Source organism: Furipterus horrens, unplaced genomic scaffold (genome assembly GCF_987537825.1).
Source record: "Furipterus horrens unplaced genomic scaffold, mFurHor1.1.pri manual_scaffold_2, whole genome shotgun sequence".
In the NCBI taxonomy this organism is placed as follows: Eukaryota; Metazoa; Chordata; class Mammalia; order Chiroptera; family Furipteridae; genus Furipterus; species Furipterus horrens.
The window spans coordinates 62,382,903-62,407,982 of NW_028327172.1; the positions used below are offsets into that span (position 1 = coordinate 62,382,903).

The 25,080-nt window shown below is 36.1% G+C and overlaps 1 protein-coding gene across 2 annotated transcripts; it reads right to left on the bottom strand.

The window, feature by feature from the left end:
* On the bottom strand, positions 1-23,634 carry PCF11 (PCF11 cleavage and polyadenylation factor subunit). 2 transcript variants are annotated; one of them, XM_090265796.1, is made up of 16 exons: positions 23,142-23,634; positions 19,375-19,500; positions 17,110-17,298; positions 16,519-16,713; positions 14,296-15,410; positions 13,716-13,896; positions 13,522-13,612; positions 11,057-12,615; positions 9,101-9,200; positions 6,529-6,648; positions 5,908-6,013; positions 3,713-3,896; positions 3,059-3,214; positions 2,522-2,614; positions 1,976-2,011; positions 1-1,081 (listed from the first exon to the last, which is right to left on the bottom strand). In XM_090265796.1, the coding sequence occupies exons 1-16, from the start codon at positions 23,331-23,333 to the stop codon at positions 866-868; spliced, it is 4,659 nt and encodes a 1,552-aa protein (XP_090121922.1). In that variant the 5' UTR covers positions 23,334-23,634; the 3' UTR covers positions 1-865. The 2 variants fall into 2 exon arrangements, with proteins under 2 accessions (XP_090121922.1, XP_090121921.1); XM_090265795.1 differs by having other exon boundaries at positions 13,129-13,612.
* Between the last annotated feature and the right edge of the window lie 1,446 nt (positions 23,635-25,080).

Consider the following 25,080-nt stretch of genomic DNA (forward strand, 5'->3'; position numbering starts at 1 on the left):
TCATTCTATTTATTACGTGTATGAATATTAACATCTCATGGTATTCATCTAATTCAGTCAAAACCAACAAATGATAAAAGTTAACCATGTTTTCAAATGAACATTCTTACAGATCCCCCAGTAACTTAGAAATATGTTCACTGCATTAAATCGTGACAAATTTGAAGTGTCATTAAAAAAAAGAAATCACCTTTAGTACTTAAATATACTTGTTAATTGTTTGATGGCATCAGTGTCTGAGTTCAAGAATAAAAGTTGCTTTATTAGTCTTCAAAAAATGGACATCTGGATGGCTCTCTAAAGCTGGATATATATATGCAAATATGTCCTATTTTTAAAAAATTTTTTCAAATCTGGCTTTTCTATTCGAGAAAAGTCCTGCAGTGCTCTCACGCAGCCCCCTTTTGAAAGATAAAACTTAGACTTTGCCTCCTTAATTGGGAGCTACTAGAAAAAAAAATCTTATGTTGAGGTTGCTGTTTAATTCTGTTTTCACCCAATAAAAAGTACAGAAACACTGTCTTTATTTGATGGTGTGCATAAATATTACACTCCATGGATAGCAAAAATATTTTTTATTTATAATTTACAGTTTCACAAGTGAAAATCATACATTTTTACACATACAATTTCATTTTGTTAAATTTGCACACATCTACAGAACTTTCACACACAAGCACCTGAAACTGTGCAGGCAGTAGGAAATGCAAATACTAAAATGTATTTATTAACCAAATGATAGCTGAAGGCCCTGCCTCAGCTAGACAATTTATATAGATATGTCTATATATACATAAATTCTTCACCTTCTGGATCCAACAGCAGCTTTTTTTAAAAAAGAAAAACATACCTTTCTCATTTTATTTTAAACTGACTCAGCTGTATCATTTTCTGTTTTAATTTCAGTGGGTGTTGCTATGCTTTCCTCTGTACAAGCTGGTGGGATATCAATTTGTTCTTCCTTAACTTTGGGACTTTCAGAGGGTTCCTGCAATTCATTTTTAACAATGTTCAACATAATGTTCAAAGGGTTTTCAACTGGTGTCTTGCTGGGAGATGGTGTACAATCAAATGAAGATGTCTACAAAATGAAAAGCCCTATTAAGTACTGATTATGAAGTTCAAACATACCACATTAAATGACAGTTTTATAAGATCATTATGTGGACAAAAACACATACCTGCTTCCCTACAAACAAAACATGCCATAAAGGCAAGACTACGAAGCATTTAAAATGTACTCAGCAATGAGTTAAGAAAAGCAGTAACTAATAAAAGGCCAAAAAGAGATTGATTCAATATGCTTTTATAGTTAACCCCACATAGATGGTAACCCCTACATATATCTTGGGATTTTTGTGACTCCTAATTTTAAACATTGAGGAGGATTTCTAAAGGCCCCACAAACCTTCAAAACCACCTACGAAGTCTAGTCTTTTGATAACCTACATATATCTAACTAACTGCCTCTTGAACCTGTGGAACAAATTCTTTGAAAGGCAATGTGTTCCACTGTTTGGTTTTTAAAAAATGGTCTCTACCAAAAAAAATTTGAATTTCTAAGTGAAACAGACTGATGCCTTTTTCAGATTTCATGTGTGATCATTTAAAAATTATTCCTAAATTACATGGCTGAGTGAAGTATGTTAAAAAAAAAAAGGGAATGCTATTCATATGTTAGAAACCTATTCCCATCATGGTCCTTCTCATCTTTCAGTTTCCCTCACACTTCTCTATGACCAGTGCTCTAGTAAAATACATCATCAAGGCTGATGAATGGAACGCAAGGAAAAATACAGCAATTTCAAAATTTCTATCAGATTCTATTTAGCACCAATATTTAGTGAACAACCTACATGCCACATCAAAACACAAAAACAGCTCAATATCTCAGTAAGATTAAAATAGCAATATTGCTCTAATGCAAAAAGTAACAAATTAATGTAAATGAGAACAGTAAACAAAAAGAACTTACATTTTGATAATCTTCATAACATGATGGATGATAAATCTGAAGCAAAAAGACAAAAGTAGGTATTCACATGTATATTCATTTCTAGTGGCTATTCTAATAAATTTTCTTTTCTAAATTCAACCAGAAGGTAACTTTGGAAAGGAGACAAAAATCATTTGGTACAAATATAAAAAATTTTTCATCCTGATTTCTCTTAAACTTGGCTTTCTACATGTCAGTAGATAACATGGACAGGTTTGCAAGGCATTAACAGTTTTGATGATGAAATATAAATTCAGAATCAAAAGTGTAGGTTAAGCAGAAGACTAACTAGATTCAGAAGACCTAGTCATGGGTTTATCATTAACTAGTTAGGCAACCTCTTGTATAAAATTAGTACAGAACCAGAAGATTACTAAGATCCCTTCCGACTCAAACACTGACTCTCAATTCCAATACCTCAGAAATATCTTACTAAAACCAAAAACATTTGTCAAAGTGGTGAACTACCCCCCCTACAAAAAAACAAACTCATCTTAAAACTTGTTACAAAGAACTGAAAATTACCTTTCCGTCCACTCTAATAGCATTTTTCAAATGCCACTCCTCCTCTTCTTCATCCCAATATTGTTCAAATTGTTCTTGACAGATTTCACAACTCTAAAATAGAATCATATAAAATGAAATTTATTAATAGGACACATTAAGTTAAAATACATTAACATTTTATTAAGTGGAAGAAGGTTTGAGTTTTCTGAAAGTTTAAACAATGTTCCCTATGTAATACTAATACAAAATAAGTTCCAAGAATTTTGCATTCTTCCATGCAAAAATAGTTAACATTTCACCGCTGTTGATCACAAGTAGTATAACTACAATTGTTATAAAACCCAAAGCCAGATAGATCATAGAGTACAACTGATGAGTAAAGCTTACAAAAAATCTTAAGGAAAAAAAAACTGCTTTTCAGCCTTTTGGCTAAGATCAAGTGAAGAAATCTTAAAATCATCAGAAGAGGGATGTAAATAAAGTGATATGTTTATGATCATTTACTTAAAGTAAGCGACATGACCAGAGATAGAAAATGTAGCGTTCTTCTCTTACCTCAACTGCTCCAGCTGGCCCTGCAGGTACACTTTGGAACTCCTTTTCTTTAGCAGCTTCCTGAGTTTTGAGCACAACTTCTTCATGCACCTTTTCAAAAAACTGGCTCTTTGCACGTTCTTCCAGATCAGCTATTTCCTCAAATTCTATCCAGTCCTTAAAAGGAGTTAATTTAAGAAGAATATTTTCATTGTTCCTAAACTTTTACTGCAGATCTTCAATATAATGCCATTTAAAGGCAAAGGTACATTCTTCTACAATATAGTTTAATATTATAATTATGCCTTCTTGTTGAGGCCCATAACTAATAAACAACATAAAGCAACTAATTACAATTAAGACCTTAATATTAATTTTCTATTACCTCTATAGTTACACAACTACTATTCTAAACAAGATAAATTTTAGTATAATTTTTTAAAACATCAGTCAAAGCAACTTAGAATTTTAAGCCTAAAAGAAATCTGTGTCCTACTCTAATGTCAACAAAAAGCAAATACATACTGTTCAAATTTATTTTAAAAAACCTATATTCTAGGGATCAAATGTTATTCAGAAAGTTCACAAGTTAGGTCTTCATGATTATTTAATATAGTTTTAGAATGACAGAATTTAAAGGGTAAAAGACAGTTCAGAGACATATGGATTACGTACTGTTAAACTGTAGTACCAGCGTCTATGAGTGACCTTTCTGCTAACGTCTTTTTCAGTTCTATTTTGCCGGTAATGCCAGTCCAAGTGATCTGCATACACATCTGTCTGTGATGTTGTAAACCTCATTCCACAAGAGTAACACTGAATACCAGTGTACAGTCGATTTATAACACTATCATAACGTCTATTTTAAAAAAGAGAAATAATCTTTAGTTTTGATACCTTGGCTTAAAGGACTTTAAAAATAAAGGCAGTTATAAATATTTCAGTTTTCTGTATTTTAATAATGGTGAAGCCATTATTATGTGACAAAATAATGTTTCAGCCAAGAGCTGGCTGTTAATACCTAAAGGTCAATATTATTTTCTCACAATGTGTATTACTGATCCTCTTTTCCTTAATTTTCATACATTTTAGAAGATGAAGTCTATCCTATTACTAACAGACCTGGCCCAGTTACTTATTTCCTTTTGGCTAAAAATGCAATGGCCATAGGCTGACTAATAAAGAACAGTTGGCCTACCAAGGTGGATACTGCAGGTGGATATGGCAGAATAATTAGATTGCACCTCTCCAGATCTTTTGAGATCCTCAATAACTCAACTGCCCCACCCTAATCTAAAGAACATTGAAAGAGGTACAGAAGAAATATTAATTGTATAGATTGCTAAAAATAAAAATTAGGAGACTAATGGAAAACTGAGGTCAGCAAATCTTTTTTTTTTTTTTTAAATTATGGGCTCCCTATTTGGAAACAAATTGTATAAAGGCCAAAGAAATCCACAAACAGGGCAGTTAGAAACGCCAAACAATTTTTTAAATAGTAGAATAAAGCAAAGGACAGTACACTAGTACTCTATACCAGCAAACAAAATATTTAGTCATAATATTAATATTGAATAATATAATGAAAAGTAGTTATATAATTATATAAGAGAAAGTTGATAGAACAGTAAAGGAGCTAAAGCTTCACATTCATAAAGTCAAAAGACTTCCAAAAATGATAAATCAAGAAATGTAGATGCAGGAGACAATTCCTACAGGCCCTTCTGGGCAACCAGGAGTCTCTACCCTTTCCTTTTCCCCCTTCCCTTGCTCCTGTGGGCCCTCAAGTTGGACTGGGAGTTTCCCTCTTCCCTCAAATTCCTTTCTCTCCCTTCCTTCAATAAACCTGGTATAAAAACCTAGACTCTTCTCTGGGTGATAAAAAAAAAAAAAAAAAAGTCATATCAGAAAAATACAGGTGGGAGCAAAAGTAAGTTTACAGTTTTTCACATGGAAAATAATACAAGAATAAACTCTTGGTGTTTCACATACTCACATTGTAAACCTCTTTCACACCAACATATATTTATCTTTTAAAAAAATAGAAGTAAATACTAGGAACCACAGAAGAAGTTAAAAAAATGGTTGCCTCTGGGTGAATGAAGAGTAGTACTAGGAGAAAGAGATGCCGTATTTTTTATTTACTATAAGCCTTTATTGTAAGATTTTCATTACAAGGCCTTAAGTATGTGAAAGTATTACTTTAAAAATATTGATTTTTAAAAGGGTGAAAAACATTAGCTGCTGTATTTTTAAATCAAGTACTCATGAAGTTATAATGAATGCATAAGTAGCTTTAAATATTTTTTAGAAGTAATATAGGCAATAGGAAATTATGAAAAGATATGCAACAAAGGTTAACACTGTGTTCAGTAAAGTGGGAATTGTAATTTTATTTTCTTGATTTCATTTGTACTTTCTAATTGTCTACAATGAACAATCATTACTTATAAAGTGGAAATAGATTTGTTTTAATTTTTTAAATACTTGGCTATAAAAATCTGATTTTCTTAACACCAAAAATGTAAGAATATCAATAAAGAAAAAATAATGAGGATTAAGGGAAAATGAATGATTATCAATACTTAATAGTTAAACTCTTTCTATTTGTGGTACCAAAACTATGTGAAAAATAGAAATTTGGGGCTGCCTTCAGGCCTAAACATTTGTGTAGCAGACATATTATAAAAGATTTAAAAACGAGCTTCCTAAAATTTATGTTATATTATATACAGTTGACATTAGAAAAAAAAGAAAACAGGCTTCCTAAATTTTAAAAACAGTAAGGAGTAAAATTAATAGCACTAATAATACTGCCCACTCTTAGTAAAGTCACTGTCCTTTTTATATTAGAAACTTAGATCACATACTGTTTCAATTCTTCAATTGTAAAATTGGTAAGATCTGGAACATCTTGATCTTCACTTTGATCTTCCTCCTCTTCAGTGGAAGGCTGAGCAGCAACTTCATTTACTTCTTCAATTGAAAAAAATATATACCAATTTCTCAATACCATCCTCCATTTATTCTTTATAGGGGAATACTACAGTGTTATAAGCAATAGAGAAGCCTATCTTGTCTATTCAGTGCTTCTAATCTTATATTTATTTACTGGCCAAGAAACCTAATACAATTCTTTATTTTGATAAGTAATATTAGGTCTGATCTCTTTAAATGTCAATCTTGACAAAATTTTACTTCATCAATATTCAAGTTATTTTTAAAAATATAGAATAACTAGTAAAAAGTTTGCACATTATCTGCAGCAGGAATGTTAGTCATTTAAAACAATGTCCACTACAAAAATAATAATACCATCTTAGAAAATATAAGAATTTTATTATAAACCCATACTATTGGATTTTCAAAAAATAGAGTATACCAAAGAATTCAATTATTGCAAGAACTTGTATCATAACTTAACATATCATATCATACATCTTTATGACTTAATGGAGCTTTGTGTGAATGAAGTATGAGAACATACTTACGTGTTGTAACTGAATCAGGCTGAGATAATTTGAGAATTCCTGTTTTTAGCAGTTTTGAAAATAATTCATTTACATCCACCTGACTGAGATGATTATCAGGATATGCCTTAGGAAGGGCTCCTTTAAAAAAAAAAAAAAAAAACCACCTCAAATAAAAGAAGAACTTAAATGTATAAATTATACTAAGCATTTTCAAAGTTTTCTTCAAGATGTCCTATCAACAATAAATTTTACACATTCTTGTTAAGGATGAGTGTAAAGTATCTCAAAAGCTCCTAAAATGAACTTTTATTTTAACATATTCTAGGACAAATACTAAAAGCACCAATACTTTATACTCATACTCCCTTCTATGCAATACAACACACCACCTCTATTTCCAACTATCTAATTTTCTAATCCTCATCTTCTAAACATACTGAGGGGAAAAAAATACCCAGAGCCTAAGTGGAACTACTCCTCCCCGCCGCCATGACTACCCAGGGAAACTAATGCAGGAAGATGAGCCATGTGGGTTAGAGTATACCTGCCCCTCTGACATTTACTGAATTATTACCTTTGCAAAGCAGCTCAGGCTATTGTTGAATAGGTGTGGGGCTTATTACAGCTTCAATAATTTGAATAAATGACACAAGGATAACAATCTTCTAAGCTCTCTGGTGAGGAATCAATCCAATTACCTATTTTGTTAAGCACTAATCTACTTATTCTTTCCCTCAACTATAAAAATAGTATTTTAATGTATCTGTATGTCACTATTATGCATCTCACTACACCTCTAGAACAAGTTGTGAACTACTAAAAATTCCTCCTCATGAGAAATTCAGTTTGCACCCACAATACACATAATCCCTGCCCCTAACCACTGCATACCCTTCACACTTAGCACCATACTTTATACACAGTAGGCTAATTAATGTCTGTTGAAATGTATGTCTGAATACATGTAGGAATGAATAAATCAACCCTGAAAGTCAATAGCAGTGGCATTTCACACACTAGCTTAATATTTACATTTCATTAGAATTAGCTAGCTATATTTCTTAGTGATTAACTAGCCATTCACATGTCTGTGGATGGCCAAGATTAGCAACCAAAAGCATGAACTATGGTACCAGACTCCTTGGGATTCTCACTAGAAATCCCACATTCTAGTTGTGTGACATTATCAAGTTGCTTATTTGTGCCTCAATTTCCTTTACCTGTAAAATAGTATTAATAGTAACTGTTCCTTTCTGAGGCTGTTATGAGGAGCAAATGAAATAATAATTATAACACACTGAGGCATTTGGCGCTATATACACTATTTGTTTTTTTAAAATTGCAGCTTTTGCATACCAAATGCAATACAAGAAATCCTCTACTAAACAAGAAAAATTGAATTCCAAAGAAAAATACATTAATAAAGCACTTTACAAGTTACAAAGTACTTTTGCATATACAATCTGATTTGATTCTCTTGATAAAAATTTTTCTAGGCAAATAATAACTTTTATCATATTCTGTCTACAGAGGAAGAAAGTGAAGATCAGAGGATATTTGCTTATAGCCTGCCCATCCATGAAATAGCAGAGTGGACTTCTGACTTTAGATTCCAAATTCTTTCCTTCCTTTTCATTACAATGACTGACACACACACACACACACACAAATAAATAAAACCAAAAAACATTAAAAATGTTAATTAATCCTAATGGTCAACCCAGAAATTAAAAACTAAAAGCTTTCAAATTAATTGAATGACTATCTTATGTTGACACAGTTTAAGATCTAATGCAAGTTTTGCGCAACTCCCTAAATTTGTAAACTGAATACTGCCATACTAGAGCATTTTCTGGAGATTCAAAAATAAAGTATCATTATGATTTTGTGGGCTAGTTTTCAATACATTAACTTTGCTGTTAATTTTATAAACCACCATAATTTATACACTTCCTATTTTTCATATATTAAAACTAAAATTCATTTTTAAAGCCCTTGCATCCAATATTGTCATTGTATACATGACAATATTGTTATGCTTCACTCTACAATAAAAAAGACACTTATCAGAGGAGCTGGCTAGGGAATCACAGAAGTTTTCTCTCCTCTTTTAACATGTTGGGTATAATTATTATTTGACTGCCCATAAAGACACATGAATAGATCAGCTTTAAAAGGCAATGTCCTCAGTATTTACTTAATGTTTATTGGATCATCACACACATACACACAAAACAAAAACTCAAAATATCAAATAATTGAGATTTCTGAGGTTTGTCATTTATTTCATTTCAACATAAGTATAACACTCCTATCCCATTTTCCAGCTTCTACCCAATAGGTTTCATTCCTCCTCTTTTTAATGGACTACTAGTCCTGGTTAACCATCTCTAGTTGTAAATAGAATCAACGCGAACACACATCAACAACGTAAAGCTAGAAAGAGATCAAAACATTCCAGCCAGATTAAATTTCTCTAACTCACATATGCTCTCAATACCGTCATTTTTTAAAATTGACAAGATAGCTTGATTCAACAAGACGATAATTATTTGTCTTTTGAAAAACACAAAGTTCAGAGAGTACATACCTGAAGGATTCTGAACATATGCTCCAAGATTCTGTGGATGAACCGGTAAAAATTGTTGTCCTTGGCCAAATGGTACTGGCTGAGCAACACCAGTCAGAACCTTTAAGAGAAACCTTGGTTTTAAGAACATCCTTTCCATATTTTAAGTAAAATTTTTAACATCCTAATCACATTAAAATATTCACAGACATCATCATAAGGCCTGGTTTCTATTTCACTTCTAGACTTCCTACAAAAACGAATACCTTCCTGAATCTGCTTCATATAATTATAAAGAACTGAGAATGGATGTGAAGCCTATTAGAAAAGTTTAAGATACCGTGCAAACATAAGGTAGCCAAGAATTAGCTGTGTAATCTTACACAAATCACTTTATCTTGCTGGTGCTTTCTCTTATTTTATAAACAAAAGAATGGACATCCAGAGATGTGACCTGTAGGTGGTCGTATTGGCTAGCTAGCAGCAAAAATGAGACCACAATTCCTGACCTGAGCAAAGATATAAAAGCTTGCTTTAATTAGCAATCTGAACTCCTTTGTAATCATCCTGCTTGGCCATCATACTTTGGGTTACAAAGTAAATTATAAAAAACATCAAGGGAATGTTGAAAATAAGTCTTCAAAAAAGTACTGTACAGGCATGCAAATACTGTATTTGTAGTCCAGGGTGAAGTAAGACTTCTACATGTTGCCATTATGTAAACAAATATCCACTCATAAGCCTTGTTCAGTATCCATGTGAACTTTCAGTGGTATGTATACATTATAAAAACTCCACCAATTCTGTATAATGTAGGAAGACTAGGTCAAATCCCATTCTAGAGAATTTGTCCATAATATCATTTCTTTTAAGAACAAATAATAGAGTAAATCTAACTAGGCAGGACAGTTGTTTTTCAAACTACTGGATATCAACAGAAGACTGCTTTCTATCAATAATGCTTATAAGGTGCTCTTTAAATTCTTTCTTCTTGTTTTACATTTTCTTCCATGCAATGTTACTAGCATATAAAATGATATTGTCTTACTAAGACAGTGACAGCAATAGGGAAAAAACTAAATTTAGCCCAGGAGAATTTTAGCAGGCAAGCAGTAGTCATTAAATAAGTATCAACTAAATTAATCACAAATTATAAGCACATTGCTTTAAAATTATTTCAAAATGCATTTTAAGATGTATGCAGAACATGTGCAAAAGAATATGAACAGGTGACTATACATGTTTAGGTGATAAAATGAATGCATTTGGGAGGGAAATCATAGGTTTGCTATGTTGATATTAATGTCAAATAATTCTATTTGACTGGAATTACTGGAAAAGTAGTGAAAAATAAGAAGAGAGGAAGAAAAAGAATCAGACTATAAAAGAATGGGCAATTTTATTTTCTTACATAACTCAGACTAAGGAAGTTCTAAAAGAGCAGTCTAAAAAATAAACTCTATTGTTACTATAAAGCTTATCAGAGCTCACAGTTCTATAATGTAGCAGAGATCTATAAAACCACCTCACAACTGTATAATACTTTACTGCATTAAGGCCTAAAACAAACAAAAAACCACAGTGGGGAAACTATGCATCTGTGAAGGCAAGAAGTATATGGGAAATACCTGTACCTCACAGCACAGTTTCGCTGTGCACCTAAAACTACTCTAAAAAATAAAGTCTACTAAAAAATAAAGTGTATGTGAGCGAAAGAGGAGACGAGCAAACAGGGGAAGAGAGATTATTTCTCCTAGATACTGGAAGACATAAAATAAATTTTGGATTGAAATTACAAATTCCAGCCCCAAGACTTTATTCCCAATTTCCCTAGCACATGGGGTTTTGAAATACATTAAAAATTTTCCAATCTATAGAATAAGCTACCTCCTGAAAACCTGCCTCAAATCCTAGAAACATTAAAAATGGTTCTTAGCTCCACACAACATAATTTTACAATACCTACAACAGACCTACCTGTTGAGATGCCTGAATATTTCCTACTGTTATTGAAGCAGGTAAATTGCCAAAATTTCCAAATTGAGAACTCTGAAGATTCTTTTCATCAAAATAGTGTCCAGCTCTGTTAAGGGGATTTGAGAAACTCTGGTTTCCAGGGCCATGAGGTCCATTAAAATTTGGTCCTTGAGGTGAATCAAATATTTGTTCGTGTCTTTGGAACTGCAGTCCTTGAGATGCGGCATTAAAAGCATTGCCAGGTGCATCATTGTATGGACCAGTCTGATTGAAAGAAACTGATTCAAGCCTTTGTGAAGGATGATTATCAAACCGTGCGCCTTGAAGACCAAGGGGAATATCAAACCTTGATGCTTGCTGGTGTTGTGGACCATCAAATCTTTGAGGCACACCATCAAATCTTGGTTGAACCTGCTGTCCAGGTGGTCCATCAAATCTCTGTGGGCCTGGCTGACCAGTTCTTTCAAATCTAGGACCTGGTTGCCCATGTAATCCATCAAATCTTGGTAAGAGTGATGGCTGACCTGGCTGCCCATCAAACCTTAAAGCATGACAACCATCAAATCTTGGACCACCTTGACCCAGAGGCCCTTCAATTCTCAGGCCACCTCCTGGTACAGGACCCTCAAACCTCATTCCACCTCCTTGTTGGACTAAAGGTCCCTCAAACCTGATCCCAACCCCTGGCTGACCATGTGGACCCTCAAACCTAAGATTTCCACCAAGTTGATTATGTTGTCCTTCAAACCTCAGACCAGCTACTGGCTGGCCATGAGGGCCATCAAATCTCATTCCAACTCCCTGCTGTAGCAAAGGGCCCTCAAATCTGATCCCACCTGCTGGCTGACCATGAGGTCCATCAAACCTGATTGCAGGCCCTGATGGACCATGACCCCCCTCAAATCTAAGTCCACCTATAGGCTGACCTCGGGGATTTTCAAATCTAAGTCCACCCACAGGCTGACCATGAGGTCCCTCAAACCTTAGACCACCCACAGGTTGACCCCGGTGTCCCTCAAACCTGAGACCACCCACAGGCTGGCCTCCTGGTCCTTCAAATCGTAGACCACCTGCAGATCCCTCAAACCTCATACCAGGGGAACCTTCAAACCGAAACCCACCTCCACCTGCTTGACCAATTGGCCCCTCAAACCGCAGAGGTGTCCCTACTGGTCCTGGAGGGCCTTCAAATCTCAAAGGACACCCGCCTCCTAGCTGACTTTGTGGACCTTCAAATCTCAAAGGGCCACCTCCTCCCATCTGTCCAGGTGACCCATCAAACCGAAGAGAACCTGGTGTAGGAGGTCCATCAATTCTAGGGCTTAATTTATTAGGTCCTTCAAAAATCATCTTGGTTGGGCCATCTCTGGTTACTGATGGCCTACTAGGTCCATCAAATAATGGTCTGTCTTCAGCTAAGGCTGTGAGTCGCTGATTTGTATCAAGGCCGGCAAATCGCGATGCTGGGCTATCTACAAATGGTTTATCTGAATCTTCATATCTAGGTCGCTTAAGTGGAAAACGATCATTGAATGGTGATCTCTGCTCTTCTCGTACACCTTTTAAAAAGAAAAAAAAATTATTTTCCCTGAATCTGAATTTACGTGAAATTTTTAAAATCTTTCTATGTTCATGTAAATGTTTATCCAAAAATATCCGTAACTATCTCACTTATTAGGGGAGGAATAAGAGCACCAAACAAGTAAAAGGATGCCCTCTAGAGTCAGACACCTGGGTCAAAAAGACCCCCTTCTGTCAACTTACTATTTGATTTTGCAAACAAGTTATTTAACCTGTCTGGTCTTATTTCCTATCTGTAAAATGGGGTAATATATTTCACAGGGTTATTGTGAAGATTAAATTAGATTACATATATAAAGAACCTAGTAAAGTACCTGACACAGAGTTGGCCTTATAAGTATTAGCTCTCTTCCCTTCTCTGTGAGGGAAAAAAACAAATCAAATAGAAAAAGGTAGTCTGAACAGTCAAAAAAATCCATCCCCACTTAGCTTGTTCATTTTCCCTTCACTGCTGTGTGATTCAATAGGCATAATCTGATTTAACTTTCTACCTTTAGCAGAGACTTGCTCGTCATGTCTTCTCCGGCCCTCATGGGGTGCAAGATTCTCAGCATAAGTACGACTCCCAGATATAGGAGAAAGACGTCTTGCTCTTTCACTAAATTGTTCTTTTCTGTCAAACTGTGCTCCACTATTCCTACTTGCATGTTTACTTTTGGATGGCTCACATTCTATTCCAGACAACAAGGCATCAGTCAAAGGGTAGTCAAAAATATCAGGATCTAAGAGATCAAGTCTTGGAAATGAATGCTGAACCTGTGTCCTTTTCAGTTTTGCTTTATGTTCATAGTAGGTTAATTCAGCATCAGATAAGAGAGGTTTCTTTTTTAATCCACCTTTATTTTCTTCTGTAGGACTATCGCGTACATTGCATCTATGTTTACCTTCTTGATACTGAAATAGCTGTCGAATTTGATGCACAACAAGAAGGAACTCATCCTGTGTAATTTCACCAGATGCTAAACGCTCACTCGTCTGCATGGGGTGATAAAAGGAAATCAAGTATTTTAAATATAAATGGTTCTTATAAAATACTTAGACAAAGAGAAAAATGATTACATAGGATGATGGTAACTACCTTTTGAAGTAATTCTCTTTTGCTTGCAAGAGTTAACTCTTTAGGAATCTGAAGATTGGCATCTACACTTAATCGATGCTGCTGCTTTGGGGCTCGAGGTGACAAGATTCCTTTAGTGCTTGACCAGCTTTCCCTATGTCTTAGATGAGGAGATTTACTATGTTCATCACCCTGTTGTAAGCTGAAAACCATAAAAGCAGGATGTTACTTCATAAACTTTTTCTCAATACTCAGGACCACATACTTAAAAAACTGTTTTCAAAGGACCTGGTTAAAATGAGTATATGTAATCATAAAAGTTAATTAAATGACTGAAATTAAATGAAGTAAGGAAAATCAGTTATAAATTCTAATTCTTGCATGTTCTGGGTGTGCAGCCTTTGGTAAGATTAACCTTTCTACAAACTTCACTTTATCTGTAATACAGGAATAATAATGGTATTTAACCTACAGGGTTTTAAGAATTAAATGGAAAGGTAAGGCACCAATTATAGCACCCAGTGAACATTATCCAATTGTTTAGCACTGTATTTTAAAATGTACATATTATTCTACTTGATTAAAAATGTAAACATCCTACCTTTTATTTTCTTCCCAACCAGATTTCCACCGTTTGGAAGACTTAGAACTTTGCCAGTTTTCTACATTCTCCTTTGGTTCAATGCCCAGCTTTGTAGAATGCTGATTTGCAGTGTCTTGTGGTCGGTCCTCTTCAGTCTTTTTCATTCGCCTTGGATCTCGAACATCCGGTTTAGTGCTTCTCTTAGCATTTCTTTCGTCCCTGGAAAGTGGCATAAATTCTTCCATATGTGACTGCTTACATCCTGACTGGCGAAGCTTTCCAGGTTTGGGTGTCAAGGTCGGAGACATACTCCTTTGCCTTCGTTTGGGTGATCGCCTCTCTCTCCTCTTAGGAGAATGTATAATTGGTGACCGAGACTTGGGTGATCGCGATCTTGATCGCTTCCTAGTACTTGATCTCCCTGGTTTTGTTCCCTGTTTTTCCGATTCATCCATTATTGTATCCTGTTTTTGTACAATGCCGTTAACAATTTTATTTCTACTTCCAACCAGTCTGTGTTCAGATGATTTGATATGCTCATCTTTATCCTTTTTTTCAGTAGGTTTTCTCTTCTCTTTCATATCATCATCTTTGTTATCACTCTTATCCTGAAGATGTTTTTTTAATCTCGGATCTCTCTTGCTCATATCAGACACCCTTGGGCATTCAGATTCTTGATTTTTCAAGTCTTTTGTGTGGGATAATTTGTTTTTCAAAGGTGATGGTGATTTAGATTTAGATTTAGATTTAGAATCTAATTGGTCAAGTTCTTTCTTGGTTTTTTCTCCTGATTTACTTTTTTCTTGTTTGGATGAATTTAGTTTTTCAGAGGGTATAGTTTTACTTGTCTTAATATCAGATTGGTTTAATGTGTTCATTAGGAATTCTTTTCTGTGACTTTGATCTTTTCCATGAGAAGAATGTTGAGTCATCCTATTAAGACGGGGATCCCGGTTTGTTCCTTTCAAATCCTGAATTTGTAACGATGGGCCTGGACGGCTTTTCTCAGGTTGCACAGGAATCTGATGGGGAGTTTTAACTGCCATAGGGGAAATTTGTGAAACATGTAGTTTGGATGGTGCAGATCCAGGACCTAAGTTGGATGTCTCCTGCTGAACACTAAGAGAAACTGCCTGAAATACAAAGTAAATGTTCATGTTAATATTGTAAGACATGCAGATTATTTATCAAGAAATTGAAACCTAAAGAATATGCTTATTCAACACACACATTGATTCAATGCTATTTTTACATTGTATACTTGTTTAAATGGACATCAAAGTGAAAAGAGAAAACTCATATACTTAAATTGCCTGCTATTTCTTATCCGTACCTTACTTTGAAGTTTTATAATATAATCTCTGGGTAGAATGGAAAAAAATATCATCCCACTTCCCAATTTATTCAGTATTCTGAGCCAGACTGATGCTAAAAAACTGTTAAACAAATCGCTGCACTCCAGCTTAACAAGAGTCAATTATTCCAGCTAAATTGTTATAAAATTTAGTTCTTTCAAAAGTGACACTGATAATAAACTTATAAAACTCTGCCTTCCTGTACCTCTTCAGCCTTAAGTAAGCACCAAGTAAAATAACTTAGTATTAAGGTCACTGGTGCATATAAACATGTAATCTTCCTGGACTCCTTAATTTTATGGCTCTTCTTTGATGGCTTCTAAGAACCTGATCTCTGCTCACAAAGCATAAGCTCATAAACGATTCATGTCTATAAGAACATTCACCACAACATACCTACCATATTGGGACTGATATTAAATCCACATGACAGAATTGTTAACAAAACTAAGGTGTTATCTTAGAAGACAGCAATCCAATAAAATATACTTGAGGGCCTTGGCCAGGTACCTCAGTAGGTTACAGCATCATCCCGATATGTCAAGGTTGCGTGTTTGATCCCAGTCAGGGCATATATAAGAATCAACCAATGAATGGCTAAATAAATAAGTGGAACAACAAAATGATATTTCTCTCTCTCCCCCTTCCTCCTTTTCCCTTTTAAAGTCAATAAAATTTTTAATTGAAAGAAAACAGCGTATAGTTTATGTTCAAGTGAGTTTCACAAGGATATGAAAATATGCCCTAATAAAAAACACTGTTAAGTTGTGAACTAAAAGTGGGAAAACCCACTAATAAAAGTAACATCCTAATAAAATTCAAATACAAAATAATTCTATCAGGAGACATGTTTAAAATATTTAAAATGCAAATTTCCTCTACTTACCAGTTGTGCTTTAGCTTGCTCTAGTTCAAGCTCCAGCTTTTTCTGCTGAAGTTCTAATAACTGTTTTTGTTTGGCCAGTAACTGTTGTCTTATTAGTTGTTCTTGGGTAAGATTCTTCTGTATATCAGGAACAATTGGAGGAGTGGAGATGCTAGGGGAATTGACCACTGTGCCAGGTGTTGAAGGCTCTTCGGGCTATAAGAGAAAATTATGTTAAAGAACTATAAATCACAGCTAAAAAGGAAGCTAAGCGGAAACTAAAAATCATCAGCTTATCTCTTAATACCATTTATAACTTTAAGCAACCAATCATGTTTAAAAGAACACAGAAACTGTTCAGGAATTTAAAATCAAAATAAATATACTATGTAACACCTAACAAGAATATATATATATATATATATATATATATATTTTTTTAACAAGAATATATTTTTAAATGCACTGTGAATCTGAAGGGGAAATAATTTTTTTAAACTAAACTGTTTCAGGACAGGATAGTCTTGATATTTCTTTCTGGCAATAAATTTTAGAAAAGTCAAAATTTGACAGTTATAAGTATTAGTTATATACCATTCATGTAAAACTTACCGATTTATTTAAAAATTTAGGATTCACATGGATGCTAGATGTATTCACATTGGGGGGTAGAGGTTTAATAGGCCAAGCAGGATCTAACGAATTGACTCTGACATCCAGGGCATAAAGTTTCTTCAATGGGAATATTTCATCCCATGTGGAACGTAACTTAAATAAACTTTTTCTAGTATTTTCATCCACCTAAAACAACAGAACAATTCTATGGCTTGTTAAGTTACTATAGAATGTTTTAAATATTAAGTATAAAGCTACATCAATCTCTGTTGTATCTCACATATAGCACACACACTGCTCATTCATGAATATATTCAACAGTAAAAATTTAAGATATAGTTGTTTGCAAATAAAAACTTTCTCCCTCAAAAAATAACAATTAGAAAAATTAGTCATCATCACCTAACCTTCATGAAAGCAAACCACTAGGCAAGTCTTCATACTTTTAAAAGTACAATTCTACAGGAAGTTTGGCTTTGAGATTACTGAGACAAGAGAACTACTAAGAGGTAGAGCCCGCAGATGCATGTGTGCCTCAAAAAAACCTCGAAGTACCTTCTGGCCAGAATGCAGATGTCCAAGTGTCAGACAAATGAACAAAATACAAATGGACTTTCGTGAACTTGCTCTTCACCAAATAAGAGAGGACAATTGGAAAAAAAAAACAAGTGCAAAATGTTTCCAAATTTTAGGGCTTGATATAGCTTTCCTAATGTCATTCTTACTCTATACACAAAAACATAAAGCAGCTAAAAAGTTTACTTAATGACTTAAATTTCTTAAGTTATTTACATGGTAGTACAAAGTTAAAATTAAGACAAAACTATCTCACTAATCAATCTTCTGCAATACAATATGGTTGATACCTAAGAACAAGCTATTTGTGGTGTTGAAGGTACCTTAATTATTAAAATTCAAAATCTTATCCCCTGATGAGCTTTAGTTTTATACAACTTAACTGCTCATGCTTATGATAGGTATAATAATAATAATATTTTAAGAATTAGCTGTTAGAGAAACCCAGTACTTAGGAAAACTGAATTAGGTATTTAACTTTAGGATAATAAAGCCTTGACTGTATTCAAGTCTTTAAATAATTGTATTTACTACAAGGTCATTTTCATCAACTGCAGTGTTAAGGCCCAATTAGATTAGTAAAGGTAGTCTACCAAACACTCAAACGAATTTGAACATACTGAAACTGAAGCCAAGAGGTTAGTTTAGCTCCCCAACTTCTATAAAGCAAAGTGAACCTCTCCTTAAGGCTACAGGCACATTTAAAATGTATTTAGCAAAGGTCTGCAATACACTATTAACAAGCTCCTTAACACAATCTGAAATACAGCTTTCCAAATTTCTTCTGCATATACTTACTTAGCAGTATTTCTTTTCTCTAGGAACTTAAAGGGAAAATAATTATTCAAGCAGCAACTACATTTTCTATTCTAACAAGTAAATCTGATACTGAATAATTCAAAATAACCCAAATTCTCCAAGTCTGACAACTGTAAGTTTTCTCCAAACACCAGTACATCTAAAACATAAGAACTACCACCAATTTTTTGTTAGGAAACAACTTCTAAACCTTATCTTATAAATGTCCTTTTGCCAAGTGTGAAAGATAAAACCTGACTTACTTCAGCCAGTCCCTTATCCTCCTCAACATTAATGCCTTATTTACCAAACTACCAGATACAATGTTATCAAAGGATAATGTCCATCTCTGGCTATAAACAAGCGTTTCTTCTAAATACTAGGGGATAAAAAGTATTTCCAATATAACCTAAAGAAATTAACTAGTCCGCTACTCACATATACCTAGAACTTTCATACAAAACATACTTGAACAAACAAGAGAAAAACATTTCCAGAAAGAAAAAAAATTCACCAAACTTTCAGGCATCTATCACAGGTTGAGACATACTGGTGGATTACACTTTTTTTTTTCCCCCAGATAGGAACAGCCAATACCCTAACACCAGAAATGTAAACAATGAAATCTGAAATACTCTTGATAGCTTTAGATCTTTTTGCCCATCTAAAAGCAGTCATCTATTCTTAAATGGGTAATGTAAAACCCCCAGAATCTGCATTAACTATCTAATATCTAACATCAGACACTAACTTTAGCAAGGTACTTGATAAATATCCAAGAGAATAAAGCATTCCAACCACCCAAGAAAAACCAACACAAAGGCAAGTATTTATTTAATCAGGAACACATTGTTTAAAAATTCAAATGTTTCTAAATGCAATATATACCTTTTCAAACACACAAATAAATGTTGCAACTAGATTTTTAGTAAAGGCAGTGAGATACTCTCGTCCAACGTTTTTCACGATAGAATCCATAAGGTACATAACAGGTAGCTTCTCTGAGGAAGGAGCCTGAATGAAAAGAAACTGAGAAGTTTAGTATATTGAATTACTGCTAAAAAAGTACTTTTAAAAGTGAGTTTTAAACCTACAATACACACCTCTTTTTGTTGTAATTTTTAATATTAACGTTCATGAAACATGTGTTCAATCATGCACTTATTTCTTACAGTGATCTTCAGTTGAGCATACAAAATAAGCTCAGAATCACCATTAAGAAAAACCTTAATCTCTAGTAAACTCATTTAATGCTCATGGAATCTCATGTTCGTAAAGTCAAGGCCAGTTTTAAGTGACCAAAAATAAGGGGGGCTATTTTCTGCAATCCGAGTATAAGCTTTGTGATTCATATTAACTTATAACAATGTACCTAGACTCTTTTTCAGACTTCTGGCAGAAACCCTGATTTCCATAAGCATATTTTATATGTTAGTCTATGAAGATTTTGTTACCTGTAAAATCATTAGCATTACTTCTCTATAATCCAATGCACAAATAAATTAAATATACTTCACACATGAAGTTAATGGCAAAAAAACACCTTTAAACTTGCAGGAACGTGCAAGTTGTTACTGATACAAGAAAAACTGGATGGAGCAGCCGCTGAGTCATGTAAGTCAGGTTGAACTTGACTCTGGAAACCAGGATTTGTCCTGAAGATTTTCTTCACAGCATGGACTCTCCGTCGAAATATATTTCCTCTGACATGCACAAACCAGGGGTTCTAAATTTGTGCAGAGCCAGTGTGGTGATGCGGATACAGGTGGCCCTTTCCAAAGCAAACAAATGTTGCCCCAGTTCAATTGCAATGCCTACCCATCACTGGCTTTAGACAGCACAGCAAGTTTCCAGAAAGCATCAGCAGGTTCACAGACCTTCTCAGGAGCATTAAGACACACCATATACACTAAGTGTTAATCGGACTCCACTGGAGCAACCATGGTTTTAAAAAAAAAAAAAAAAAAAAAACCCCATTTACCCCTCCCATGTGTATAGGAATCTTAACCCTGAACAACACTTACCCATAGCTACCTGTAGCTAGGGTAGGCTCAAAGTTCTGCAGTACACAAGTCCATCATTTCACAAAACCAATTGCCCATACAAGTGTGTAGAAGAGTGCTCGTGCTTCCGATAACCTTTACTACAACCAAAGTTGGCTAAGGAAACATTTGAATAACCTTGTATGAAAAATTTTTTATAATACTATCTAATAAAAGGGTTTCACAAGGCCACGGCATGTGGGTAAATTAAGAATTAACATGTCGAATGCTTTATTGCTGTGTCTTTCTTACCATGTTATGTTTTACACCATTTTAATTCATTGTGGTATTTATGAAAATAACAGGCTCTCTATAAAACCAAAATCTGTTCAGTAGGCTAATTTTTTATTGCACAAGTGAATCCTATATGTAACTTTTTTTCACTACTATTGCCTCATGGAGTCAAATTAGGTGTCAATCCTTAAGTTTAGTAATGCCGAGATGCTAGAGAATGACAAACATTCACCTCCAGAAACACAAAACCAAGCCAGTTTGCTACCAAATGACATTAAAATCCCTCCCCTCACCCTCAACCCCAACCCTGATTAAGGTATTTCCCCAAAGTGACTTTTTACATCTTTTCCTCAATCTGGCTTTACAAAAATAACCAGGAAACGTGTGCCAAAAAAAACTTCCAGCTGTCTTTTATCAGCAAATAGTCCATCTATTTTCACCACTGTGTAGCCATACACAAATACAAGTTTTAATGTGATCACTATATTCAGTATTTAGTTTTCACTTCTCGGAGATCTTCTGGATCCATTAAAACCCAGCAAAAAAAAAAAAAAAAAAATTTTGAGTGACAACCTGAGCTGCTAAATAATAGGCTCTGTGGAATATTAGTAATCCCCCCCAAAAAACGAGATAATCAGATTTCAAAAAGAATGTTATTGTTTTAAAGCACAAGTGGTTTCGTTTTTAAAAAGGCATTCAATGTCAGGTTAAGCCTTCAACAAGGCAAAAACTAAGTATTCATGTTCAACATGTTTGTGGTATCAATAAAAAGGATGTTGAGTATGAGGAATGCTTCCTTTTAAAATCTCATACTTTAAAAAAAAAAAAGACTAGCTGTTTCAGACATTCACAGGAAAGGAGAATGAAAGCTTGTATTTTAGCTGTCAGACTAAGCATGACAACCTGTTGGGCCCCTAAAAAAAATCTGTTTGTCCTCTTTAAATTTACATATGAAAGGACCACCTGAAACCGTGTATCTTGTGAACGGATTTACCCAAGAGTGGATGGAACCTAAAGAATGAACCCAAGTCACTTAAAGACTTTTGTTTAAAACACACAACCACGTAGATAAAAATAAGTCTTGGAAGCAGATTCTACACCTTACAAAGGTAAATAAAAAAAGACAAATACATATTTTATATGTTTTATTCACAAATTTTATAATACCAGTCACACATTTCAAAACCATTTATTAGTCAGACCACTCAGTTTTACACTAGACAGAAACCGCCTTCTAAACAATATATTGGTGGTTGTTGTTAAAGTGGCCTTTTAAAAGGGGTTCACTCTGCTAAAAGGAGGCTCATCCTGATCATTTCAAACACTAACAACTAGAAAAAACTAAACCATAAGTACAAGCTTGAAAAGTAACTTAAAACGTAGTGCTGGGAAGCTCTTAAAATTCATTATGATAACTAAGTTTAACAGTAACTTTACTTAAGTGACATATCACTCCCACATGAATCCACAGAAGAGGAGGACTACAGGGAAATATAGGGTGGCAGAGGACCACTTCTGTCAAGGGGTGAAGAAAAGCACGTCTTCACTATCAGGGAAGGGAGGAAAAAAAGAGAAGGAAGCGGAGGGACTAACTTTTCAAAAAAACTACAAGTACTTGTTACCCAATGGGCCAGTTCTCCACCTACAGGTTGGATAAGATCTCCTCCCCGCACCCATGCCCCACCCTCACCCCCAATTTCCCGTTTAGGGGGACAAATAAAGCACTCCGATAGGAGAATAAAAGTCGTATCTAGCCGCCCCCACCCCAAAATGGGGCTGACGGGTGTGAGCAGCTGCCTGGCTGGCAGGGAATGGATTCTTCTCTCTTCCCTTCTGCATCATGTGCTTTTCAGGCGCCATGTTGGGCTCCTAACAAGCGGCTGCTCCACTCGGAGCCAATTCTCTATTCCCACCCACCAACGGCTCGCTCCCAGGTCCCCCTTCACCTCCTTCCAACCCACAGTAACACAATTAACCCAAAAGGGTGCTGGGGGGAAAGTCGGAGAAGAACCACTCCCCGCCTTCCCAGGGGCTTAATGGTTGTTTTAACTCTTCCTTCCCCACACCACAAACTGCCTTGAAGTGCCCCCGTCCCCCCCGAAGGGCTCTATTCAAAGCGTGTGTCGGGATATACAATGCGGTGGCCTAAATAGGGAGTTGGTGAGCGGAAGTGGGACTCCACCCTTGATCCTCCCCACTCCCTCCCCCCGAGAGAGGCCCACGCTCGAAGCTTGGGCTAAAGACCGAGCCACAGTTGGAGGGGGAGGGTTGGAGAGGAGGAACTCTGTCCCCCTTCGGATGGAAGCGAGACCTGGGATGAGGCTGACACTAAAATCAGGGAGTATTAGAAGAATAGGAGGCTGCGGGGTGTATAAAAACCTTGGCGGTTTGGGCCTCGATGAGAGAGACGATCTCCTTGGCGAAGGGCAGGTTCTCCTCGGCTAGAATGGTCAGCATATTGATGTGCGGTTTGCTATTGAAGGTCAGGTCTTCGAGTGATGACTGATAATCCCGACAGGCGTCCTCCCGGGCCCCCGCAGTACCGGCCTCGGCCGGCGTCTGCTCTGACATTGCGCCGCGGCCCCCCTCCGAGATCCGCCGCAGCTGAAGCTGAAGCCGCTCTCGATTACCCCGCCTCCCTTCCGACTCCTCTTCCTCTCCCCGGGTCTCTCGCGGCTCCGGCTTCACCACATGCTGACCGCGGAGGGGGGTTTAGGGGACGACACAAGGGGGACCTCGGGTATGAAACGCCGCCCTCTCACGGGTGATCTCCGTCCACTTCTAGCCGCCACAGAAGCCTCTTTTCTCCAGACACAAAATGGCGCCGGCACTGCCGACTCCTGCTCCGAAAATGTCTGTGTTCTCAACCGCTGCGTCGTGCGAAATGAGCTAGGGGAGGGGAAATGTGCGGTAAAAGGGCGGGTCCGTTGGACAAAACGAGACGTGATTGGTTCTCCTGGTAACGTCACAATCCCCTCCACCGGCTCTTCCGCAGAACGACTGGGCGCCGTCTTCTCGCGGCCCCTACCCGTGCTTTCGCAACACCTAAAGTTCAGAGGTGCGGTGGAAAAGACGGCTCTTCTTATTGGCCAGTTCATAAGGGACTGTTCGGTCATTTGTTACCATAACAACCCATTCAGGGAGGCCAGTAGGCCTGACAGAGGCTGTTCCCAAGGTCCAACCCAACCCGTTTAAGTGGAACACTCAGCTGTCCCCGTCTTCGTCCCTCCCTCTGCAGTGCCCTAGCCACAGATCGCCTCCGTCAATCACCCTCCCTCCCGCCTCCCCCGGCGGCCTCCGGTCCCAAGGGGGCGGAGGCTTTCGGCCCTCCCCATTCCTTTCGCTACTTGAGGCTCAGGTGCTCCTGAGATCGTGGGCGCATTCAGGTGCTGGAACCTACTGTTCCTCCCGGAACTAAGAACAGTAGAAAGAAGCAGGATTTACTCAAAATCTCGGGAAGAGTCGCTGGAGAGTCGATTTCAGCACGCTTCCTACATCCACCAATAAAAACACTTCGACTGGCTTTCTTGAGTTGAATCCCCAGGAAAATGTCTTTATTGAGAGTTTGTGTGTGAAAGGCTTTTCCCTAGGGATTTGGAGATCTTTGGGAAGCCCACTCAGATCTCTGGGTTGTATTTTTAAAAACCAGACAGACCCGGCCCGGAGCCTGACAGCTCCTCTCGGCACTCTTACACACTCCGAAATACCCTTAGAGTACGCTATTTGGGGCACATAGGAAAGATATTCATATTTCACCTCTAAGATTGTTTTCCCAAACTTCTAAATCCCTATTTGGAGGCTGGAAATGATACTCTAAAAACACAAAGCATTCAGATAGTTCTGCCGTGGAGCTGCCGCACAACATCGTAAACCAAAAAGGTGTTTTTCATTGAGTAGAGATAGTAACCTATATGTAAGCTAAAAAAAAAAAAAAGAAAAGGAAAGTACTAATTAGATCACATTTCCCTCCTTAGACTACCAGGCTCTGTAGGGATACAGTACTTTGTTGTTCCCCACAAGTAACTGCTCTTAAGAAATAAATGAAGCAGTTTCTTTCTTCATTACATATAGAGTTTTTATTTATTTTTGTTTTGTTTGGGTTTTTTGCAGCTTTACTGAAGTATAACTGATATATAATAAACTGCACATAAAGTATACAAATTGTTTTGACATATGTATCTTTCATTTCTTCTTAACATGATACTTCATATGAACAAGAAGTAAAGCCGGGAAAGGAGAGCTTGCCTTTTTTCAAGCTAAGAAATATTGGTGAAAAACTAGTTATTGATCTCAATAACTTCATACCATTGTTGGTGGT